At 47.1% G+C, this 9,955-nt stretch overlaps 1 protein-coding gene across 1 annotated transcript; it reads right to left on the reverse strand.

The window, feature by feature from the left end:
- Positions 1–959: 959 nt before the first annotated feature.
- OSR1 (odd-skipped related transcription factor 1) lies at positions 960–9,145 on the reverse strand. Its single transcript, XM_013198842.3, has 3 exons — positions 8,975–9,145; positions 2,782–3,474; positions 960–2,230 (listed from the first exon to the last, which is right to left on the reverse strand). The coding sequence occupies exons 2-3, from the start codon at positions 3,426–3,428 to the stop codon at positions 2,095–2,097; spliced, it is 783 nt and encodes a 260-aa protein (XP_013054296.2). The 5' UTR covers positions 3,429–3,474; positions 8,975–9,145; the 3' UTR covers positions 960–2,094.
- Positions 9,146–9,955: the final 810 nt, after the last annotated feature.

Consider the following 9,955-nt stretch of genomic DNA (forward strand, 5'->3'; position numbering starts at 1 on the left):
AAATAAAGGGGGGGGGGGGGTTTATTTCCCCTCTCCCCTCCTTACATTAAGAGAAATACAACCGCAACTTTTTCCCTGTCGTTGATAGGATTCCTTGACCAAATAAAGAAATATTTTCTAAAGGCAGAACAGGGAACGGGGAAAGGAACCTCTTTGGACCGAGAGGCTTGCGGCATCAAGCATCCGATTTTCGGAAACGCAAAAGCCGCCAGTGGAGGTCCGTTGTTACTTCGGACGTGTCACCGTGCTAATTTGCAGGAGGCTTTTCTTATCTCGGGGCACTGACTTGTGACAGGAGAAGAGGGTTTAGGGTTTGCCGAGAAGACTAGAAAGGACGGCAAGAGGCGCTTCAAAGGGTAAGGCGGATGCCCCCGCTCTGAGCTCTCTCCCCCGTCTCTATCCAAAGAGGTTTCGCAGTGGAATAAACATCTCTGATCTAAGACAGCTGCCGGGAATCAAAGGCCGCCCCAATAAGCGCTGTATCAGCCGAAGATGCGACTGAAAAATGCCCACTCCTGACAAGCTAAGAGAAGGCTGCTCTCCCTGCAGAGCCTTCAGGCTGTGAAAGAAGTAACAGTTTGCCCATTATTCATCTGATTTGTTTTATAACACTTCTGACACCTAATCTTATCAGCTAATACCCAAGATTTAGTTACCCAAGACGATTTTTTTTCCACACTGGAAGCAAAATTATTTGACTCCCTACAGTTCTGTTTACTTTTGTTAGCCTTTAAAAAAAAAGGGGGGGGGGGGGGGGGCGGTGGAAAGGGAGGTAGAAAAAAGGAGGGGAGAAAGTTTATGCGTGAAGGAAAAATCCAGACTTTCCAAGACTGGTAGAAACAAGCACTGAGGAAATATCAAGCTCACTTGGAAAAAAAAAAAAAAAGTTCTGAATATTGGTAGAGAGGGTTTGGTAAGGAGGAGATCTGAAACCAAATGAACACATATGCAGTCCGTGCAGACTTGCCTGTAAAATAACGATTTATTTTAATACTTAAAAAACACACACAATCCAGTGATAAATGTCAATTACCAATAATCAGCATAAAGTGCCAAACAGCCATACAACTTTTTTTTTTTAATAAACAAAACTTATTGGAATGTCTCTTAATTTGAATACACTGTTCAGAAAGCCAGCATTTAGAAAAATATGCTCTCAGGTTGAGATTTGTTCTGTCTCATTAAGATGCATGAAGACTTTAAAGTACCACTAAAACCACGTTGTGCATACCATCAGTTTGACATATTGCCATCTTTCTTTCCTTTGGGATTTTTTAAATAAGTCCACGAGTTACAAACCTCCTCACAGCACACTAGACCGCAAGGCAAAAATAAAGGTCTCCGTGTCCCAAGAACAATGATTTGTCCTGATACCAGTGACCTGGGGGTCTAAGATCTGGATTCATTTTCCATCACTTTATAGGACTCCTCACTTGAGAGTTTTAGGTCATTTCCAAACATTAATTTTCTTCTCCTTTTAAGAAAACAAAATAGCAAGTCGCCCTTCTCCTTGTCCTAATGGTGCTGTGATGAGAAACCATGGTTTCAGTTCTTAATCATCTTCTGGAATTCTCTGTATCTCCTGAAGTGTAAAAATAAGAAGCTTTATACAGTCAAAAAAAAAAGTATAAAATAAGAGGTTTTTTTTTTCTTTTTCTTTTTAAGTAATACTTTTGGAAGCTACGATTTCAGGTGGGGTGGAGGGTTGTTAGGATTTTCTGTGGGAGTATTTTTTTGGGTTTGTTGGTTTGTTTGGTTTTTTTTTTGTGTGGGTTTTTGTTTGGTTTTAAACAGATTCCTGTCCAACACGTGAGCACCACCTTTTGGCATAAAGTTTATGAAAACCACACAAATCACATAGCACTTTCTGCATCATTCGTGTATATTTTAAATGCCAAATATCCTTTTTACCCATGGCTGAAGAAGTGGGTTGCCAGGGGGGATTTTGCTCTTTTTAAAGTACAAACAAAAACAAAACACAAAGTTCTGTGCTCCCATCCTGACAGGGTTTGTTTGGTTTGTCTTTTTTCTTTTTTTTTTTCTGGTTTTGGTGTAAAGTCTCAAGGGGAGGAGAAGTTCATAGAAGCTGGAAATTCAGCACTTAAGTTTGGCAGGTTTCAGTTCCTTTACTTGCGTGTGCAGTGTCTTGTGGACAGCTAGCGTTCTGGACTGGCAAAATCCTTTCCCACATTCTTGACACTTAAAAGGCTTTTCTTTAGAATGGATATATCTAGGAAGAGAAAAACAATCGAGATGTCAGAAACAACTGGCCTGAACTCAGCAGTGATCATACTTGATGGAAAACACGCTGGAGATTTTTACACCTACCACTGAGACCGAGAGCGCCAGAGTGCAACACTAGGGTAATCAACTGTTTGTGTGTGTGCAAGAAGAGAGGGCGATGTCAGAGGTGCACAAGGGTGCCTTTCTTAGGTGCAAAGCTTCCCTCTAACTTTAGGGTCACCAGGCTTCATGTCTTCATGACACTTCCGAATGATCACAAATGTAGAGGTTACAAGATGGTGCAAAATGAGGGTGAAAATGTCTGTGGAAGCTGAGGAGACTGTGAAAGTCATCTCTGCAGGGTGGGTGAGTACAACAGGCTTGTCTTACAAAGTGACTAGTCTGGGTTTCTCTACCAGCACTGAATAGAGAAAAACCTGGAAGGAACACTGCCGTGTGACTGGGGACATGACCTTTCTAACAAGCACCTTTATGACTGTAGGTGGATAACCAAGAAAGTACAGATACACAGGGAAAAACAGCAAGGAGAATAGTTACCTGTGATCCCTCAGGTGATCCTGTCTTCTGAAGGCCTTGTGGCATATGTCACATGTGTAGGGTCGTTCATCGGTGTGTGTTCTTTCATGGATCAAAAGGTTGTAGGACTTGGTGAAGTGCCTGCCACAGAATTTACACACAAACTCCTTCTTGGTTTTGGACGGTAACCTTCCCCGTGTGGGTTTCTTCTCTGGAGAGAGTTTAGTCACCTCAAGTAAAGACCCCAGCCCTGGGGGGGAGCCCTGGCTGTCCACCTGTCCCAGTTTAGAGTGGTCCTCTTGTGTGGCAGCCACTGCTAAATTGGCAAAATCAAAACGGGGTTTGGCTTTGAGGGTCACGTTAGTGGCCTCTTGCTTGGGCTGGATGACGTGGGGAAAGAGTGGGAAGGTGGGCAGCTGGAAACGTGCATCCACTAGGCTCGACACGCTGGGCACCTTGGAGAAGGAGGAACGAGGCAGATGCATGGCTGGGTACCCCAAAGTCCACTGGTGCAGGTGTACGGCATGAAGGGCGCTGAAGCCGTAGAGGTTGGAGAGGTGATCAGAGGGCACAGCGGGCAGCCCATTGAATGCTTGCAAGAAGGAGTAGTTGGTGAGCTGGAGGGAAGGATGGATAGGCACTGGGGCCGGCAGAGTCTTACTTCCCATGGTGGCTGCTTGGGACGAGGATCTTGGGAATAGGGGAGGAAAAGATCTGGAAAATAAAGATGGGGAAGAGAAGAGGAAGAAGTAGATTTATACAAAGAAAAGGGTATTTCTCACCTCATCCTTTATTAATACCCCTCTCCAAAGCCACAGGAAGAAGTTGCTTTGGACTTGGAGAGGCCTGACCGGTTCTTGGCTGTGAGTGTATCCCCATGGGTCTCCAGAGTCTCCTTTTCCCCATCCCTCACACACAGAGGGTATGCCCCATCTACAGTCATTCACTCCCTCAACAGCACTTTTGTGCCAGGTATGCCCCTGATGAACTTCTGCACTTGGACAGCAAGAGGTAACATTTTGGCCCACATAGCTAGATGTTCTCCCACAAAACTAAAAATCCCTTACTAGGTGTCCCTCAGCCTTTCTAAAATGGTAGGATTTTGCCCACTTGGTCTGTCTCCCAAAACTGTCTATCCCTGACTGTTGAGTATATGTAGGGAGCGGGTGCATAGTTCACTGTTCTTGGTTGCTCATCTCCCCATGGTCTGCCCTCAGCCAGGCCTCTGCCTCTGGGGTGGTGGAGGCGGTTGGGTGTGCAGAACTGCACATCCTCCCTCATTCGAACAGAGAAAATACACCAAAATATTTTGGGAAAAAAAAAAAAAAAAAAGAAAGAAACAAACAACAGCTCTCCCTCTATATGTTGCAAAAAGAAATGAGAAAATGCTGCTTCTGGGTGACAAATCTGAAGTGCCATTTGCTCTCCCCAGGGGGAAGTGCCTGGCTTTAAGCCCATGTCCTAGTCTAGGCAGTCGCTTAATTAAAGCCCTTCACAAGGGAAAAAGACAACGGCTGGAGGGACCCTTCCTGCAGGAATACCCAGCCCACCAGCTGCAGGGCCGCAGGGCCACAGCCCTTCTCTTGGCTGGGTGCCACCGCTTTGCTCTATGTCTCAGGGACCTGCCAAGCCCCCAGCCTCTCCTCTGGGCCAGATCCCTACCCATTCCACCCCACAAGGCGGAGGGGAAAATGCTACCAGACAGCAGCATCAAGGCGCATCTGGCCCTGCCTGCAAACTGAGCCCTCAGCACAGCCCTGGCTGCTGTCATCCATTTGGCAGGAGATGCCTCCTTAGGGCTGGCAGAGGGGACAGAACCTACCCTTTTTGTGGTATGAGAGAGCACCCATGGGTTTTAGAGGCACCACATCCTTGCACCCCAGGGAGCCTCTTTATTCCACATCCCAGAGCTTATGCTTGTTTCCCCCAGTGATTTCTGGGATTTGCCCTCGGTGGGGCTCCTTTCCTATGGGATCCATATAGAGTGCTCACAAGTGTGCCCATATCATTCTTCATAGGATCCCTGCGGGATCCACACAGGGTCCCGTAAAATCCCCTCCAGGGCTCCTGCTGAGTCCCTTTAGGATCCCTGCAAGATTACCACAGGGTCCCTGCAGGATCCCTGGGGCATTCAGCCTGGGGCGGTGCATCCCCACATGAAGAGTGAAGCCCCTTTGGAGAAAAGGAGGCAGCAAAGTGCTGCAGAGCAAAAATTGTCTCCTCGGGCTGGGGAGACGGGGGAACAGGAGGGAGAAGCACTGGTGGCAGAAGAGGTCTAATGACCAGGGAAACAAATCTGATTTATATGTGGGCTGTAGCCTGGACCGAGGAGCTGTGACTGGGAGGGTGTGAGAGCAAGAAACTTACTCTGAGCAGCTCTGTACACCAGGTCCACCTTTCACACGGCTTTACATAAATCAGCAGCAGGAAGAGAGACCCAAACCTTAGAGGAATTCCATCGCAATGACCCAGAATAAGAGAGTGTGACATTTTGCTTTCTTTAATTTGATACAATTTAGATAGTAGCTGATCAAAAACCTAACACATTACATTCTCCTCCCTCTTGTCTTTATTTTATTTATTTTTTAACTGTTTAGGGCTGGTGAACCAACCAGTTTTGTTCTTCAACTGGGGAAATGCTTTTTATTTTGTTAGTGCTGCCCTTACATTAGGTGTGTCCACTTCGCAGCACAAATGCCTCGATCGATGACCCCAAGAGCAAAGTACATGGAAAACACTCTTGTCTGGGTACCTGAAATGTCTGTTTCTGTATGTCACAACGGCTCTGTGCCTGTTTTCCTGGCCAGGGACTCCTAGATCTCTCAAGCATGAAACATGCTATTGCAAACTGAGTTAGTTTCTGGACTTATTCCTGTCTTTCTTTGGATCCACAGAAAGCATTTAATTTGGAATGTATAAGCAAAAATCTATTATGCGAATTAATACTAATTCTTGCCCGATAAAATTAAAAATAATATAAAAATAAAAATCTGTTTCGATTTTCCAAATGAAGAAGGGGGTAGAAATCAAAGGGAAATGCAGTTGAGTGGTAATGGCATCCAGTGCCCTCCCTTTTTCTTTTTTTTTTTCTTTCCTTTGGTAAAACAGTTCTATTAAAAAAAAAAAAAAAAGGAGAAGAGAAAAGCAAAATAAAGAACATAGGGAAAAAAAAAAGTGTGTGGGGGGGAAGAGAAGAAATAGAAGGTGGGAGCAGAATGTTCACGTTACTACAAGTTTCTTGGCACTCTTCCAGAAATGTAAGCTACACTTTTGCTCTGTGCGACCGGGATAGTCAAAAAATATAGAAGCAGAGTATTTCACAGTATTTCATAAATAAGTCCCCTCTCTTCGGGACATCAAAGCGAGTGTGTTTCACAGCGCAGTAACTCTCCGCTTTTCCGCTTGCTCGCAGAGAGATCAATGTTTCTTTGATTTCGGTGTCACCTCCACCTTTAATTCAGTTTCATGTAAACAGATCGTTATCGGGGTTTCTTTTTTTTTTTTTTTTTTAATTTTATTTTTTTAAAGAAGACCCCACGAGTTCTCTGCTTCAGTTCGCCCATCACATTAAAACTGTGCGAGGTTTTATATTATAACACAAACTTGCTCGGTGAGTAATTAAGAACAAACCACTTGTGTTCTGACTGAAACAAAACCCACTCATGCCAAGATAAATTTATGCTGCAAAAATAGGATCATAAACTTGAAAGACTGCATCTGTCTCCAGCTTTTTTACCCTTTGTCCTGTCTGAAGATACGGTAATGCTATTGTCCAGTTGCCATTGTTTTAAGACCATTATAATCTTAACCTTCCAGACTACATTCTACCACCGTTATATGCCAAAAAAAAAAAAAAAAAAAATCCAGCCGGCTTTAGTTGGTAGCATAGCAAGAAGTGAAATTAAATGGATTTTTAGGTAACTTTGTGCTAGCCGGTATTTTTCCTTTCTACCTTGAATTATCAATTTCCGATGTGTCCTTTGAAAGGGATATTTGTTACATTAAATACCTGACTCATAAATAATGAGGTTTGCTAATTAGTTCCACATGGGAGAACGGAGGAGGTAAATTACCCTGAGAACGTTGCTTATTTTTACAAACATGATAAAGTAGCGGGCATAAAATGCTGCATTCCTGGGATAGTCTCAAACTAGAGCAATCAGGTTCATCTGTCAAGAAGAGTCCCCCTGTTTTGCCAGACTCCTTTAAAGTCTGGTAGCCCTGTCCCTTCGGCTGTGTCGCATCGCTGTGCAGCATTTTGCCGCCAGGTCGGCCACTTATTTTGTCCCCTCTGGGGACGAGATTTTCCCTTCCTATCAGTTTAAGCGATGAAATAGAGCTTACAATTTATCTGTGTTTGGGAAAGTAGCTAGAAAGGGAATGAAATTGCCCTTTCGCTCCGCATTGTTCGAGTGTCGTGCTCTTGAGGAATACAGTGCATTGTTCAGCACAGTTTTATTCAAAGTATTAATGAAGTGTGCAGAATCTATTAAAGCGGGTTTATTCGGGGCTAATTGAGCGTGAAAGAGTTAATTGCTAACATTAATGAGGACTGGAAGGACTCAGTCAGCATGTGCCTTGGATATCTCCGCTCAATCCTTATAAAATCATCATTCACATTTTATCACGAAATCAGTGTTGACAAGTTTCGCCAGACCACCATTGCGAATGCTGATGAATGCGGTGGATCTTAGCCTCGCAATAATAACAATAATAACCAGGGTCCGACTGCACCAGCGATCACCACACTGCCCGGGGCAGCCTTCATCCAAAACCAAACCAAATAATAATAATAATAACAACAATAATAATAAAAGCAAGCAGGGTCCCCATCCTCGCTGGCCAGTGGCTGCGAGGGCCACGGGCGGCAGCGCAGCTGGGTGGGTGCCGGCGGGGTGGCCGCAGCGACCAGGCTCCGCAGCCCGCTCTCTGCAGAAGTATTTTTAATTGAGTTGGGAGTTTCGTGTGTGTATTCTGTTCGCCCACCCCCACGCACACCCCCCAGTACGGGATTCATTCTCGATTTCTCCCCAGAGAAAAGCCTGGTGCCTCCCCTACGCAAGAATAAAGTGTCCCTCCTCTTTCCCGGCAGCAAACTTGATTTCTTCCCTCTGCCTCCCCACGGCCACAGCACGCTCTGCCACGGGTGGCGGACAAAACCCTTGGCGGGGACACCTCGGCGGGGCACCGAGGCGCATCCCTAGGCCCTGCAGACCGAGGCGGAGCCGTCCCGGGCCACCCGGCGGCCGGGCTCCGGGAGGGGAGCTGCACGGCGCCGTCCTACCGCTTTCGGGTCCCGAGCCCACCGCTGGTTTAGGGGATGGCCCTTCTCCTCCTCTGACTTGGGTCGTGCTGAACTGGACCCACTGTGCACCTGTCCGGGACACGGCTCTCAGCCTCCCGCCCTGCTTGCGTTTTATCGGACAATTACCGCGGCTTGACGGTATGACGCTCGATTTTTTATAGTTTCCCTCCCAAAAGCCAGGAATAACAACTGTGCCCTAATCCTCGGCTTTGCACTGACAGTTTATAGGCTCGGCCTCGGGAGAAGCCCAGTTTCTCCCTACATAGAACTTGTTTTGATCCATTCAGACAAATATAAACATTAGATCCATTTTTGTTATGGCCTTGGGAAGAAACAGGGAAGGCTTCTCAGACCCTAAAATACTAAAAGTTGAGTAGAAAGAAAGAAAGAAAGAAAGAAAGAAAGAAAGAAAGAAAGAAAGAAAGAAAGAAAGAAAGAAAGAAAGAAAGAAAGAAAGAAAGAAAGAAAGAAAGAAAGAAAGAAAGAAAAAGAAATCGAGGGAGAAGCTGAATGTTTAAGTCCATAAAGGACATTCAGACTTTCAGACTTCTGGTTTCAGACTTCTGGTTTGCAGCTCGTATGTGTCATTTTTAGCTCGGGTTAAAAACACAGCTCCTCCGCAAGGGGGGATAAACAACTTTGAGAGGGGAAGACAAATCTTTAAATAGCATCAAAATATCCGAACCCCATGTGAAGGCTACCCCCAGCCCTCCGCCCGCCCCAAGGAGAACAGTCCTCCTCACGTGAACCAGAATCTCCCCACTTCTGCACCATCCGGAGGATGATGAGAGAGGATGGGGGGAAAGAAAGAAAGGAGGGATAGAAAAGGAGGTGTTTGGATCGATATCCCCAACCCCCGAGGCTTGGCAAAACAAAAACCAAACAAAACGAGTTGTTCTTTTTATTTACCTAATCCCGATCTGTGCTCCACCGCTGGCAGCAGTTAAAAGATCCTGGGCTAAATTGGAGCTGGTAAAATAAAATGATAATAAAAAAAAAAAAAAAGGAAAAAAAAAAAAGTTTGTCTAGGTCAGTGTCTCTGCTGGCCCTGGGGGGCACAGCTCTCTCCCCACCCCACCCCACTGCTCCTCCAACGGGTACAGGCAGATCCGAGCGAGCAGCGGGGCCAGGTGTCCAGGTGCTCTGGCTGATGGAGACGGAGTTGCTCTCCCTCCTCCCGCTCCCGGCGCCGTGAGCGTGTGCCGGAGTGCAAACGCGCCCGGGAGTAGCCGAGCTCAGACTGAACCGATCCCTTCCCTCCAGCCTCCTCCTTATTTCAACCCCCCCCCCCCCTCCCAGCTCCCCCCTCAACCTCCCACCAGACTCCGGGCATGCGCACGCAGGGAGAAAGTTTCTGGCTGGGAAGAACCAACTTTTCAACCCCGCTTCTCCTGCAGGCGCTCGGGGCTCGCAGCCCGCAAACGTGTGATCTCTTCCCCCCCGCCCCGGCCCCGCTCCCGCAGCACCCCCCCGGGGCTTCTCCCGGGGGTCCGCTACTCTCGGGACCCCTCCGCGGAGCGGATAAACCCGGGAACCCCGGAGGGGCTCCGCGTAGCACCGCGGGGGCTCTGGGATGCGCTCCCCGGAGGCGCTGTGCGGCCGCGCTGCTTGCGCCGGGGCTGCGCGCGTCTCCGCGCCGCTCCGCACCCGGATCGCTGCGCCCCCTCCCCGCCGCCCGGCTGGATCTGCGAGCGGTCGGGATCTGCGCAGAGAGGAGAAAAAAAAAAAAAAAAAAAAAAAAAAAAGGAGAAGAAAAAAAATGGAAAGAAAAAAATAAATAAAAGGGGGAAAAAAAAAGTGGGGTAGAAGGAGGGAGGGATCTGCTCCCTCTGGGAGGATTCAGGGGTCGCAAGTTGTTGTCCCCCTCTGGAGCCGTCCGCAGGAGGATCC

This window comes from Anser cygnoides, chromosome 3 (genome assembly GCF_040182565.1).
Source record: "Anser cygnoides isolate HZ-2024a breed goose chromosome 3, Taihu_goose_T2T_genome, whole genome shotgun sequence".
NCBI classification, from domain to species: Eukaryota; Metazoa; Chordata; class Aves; order Anseriformes; family Anatidae; genus Anser; species Anser cygnoides.

Bases quoted from the DNA above. Each gene is read 5' to 3' on its own strand.
- OSR1 (XM_013198842.3), bottom strand. From the start codon at position 3,428: ATGGGAAGTAAGACTCTGCCGGCCCCAGTGCCTATCCATCCTTCCCTC. The intron at 2,231-2,781 runs GTAACTATTCTC...TTCTCTTCCTAG, and splicing joins GATCACCTGAGGGATCACAG to ATATATCCATTCTAAAGAAA.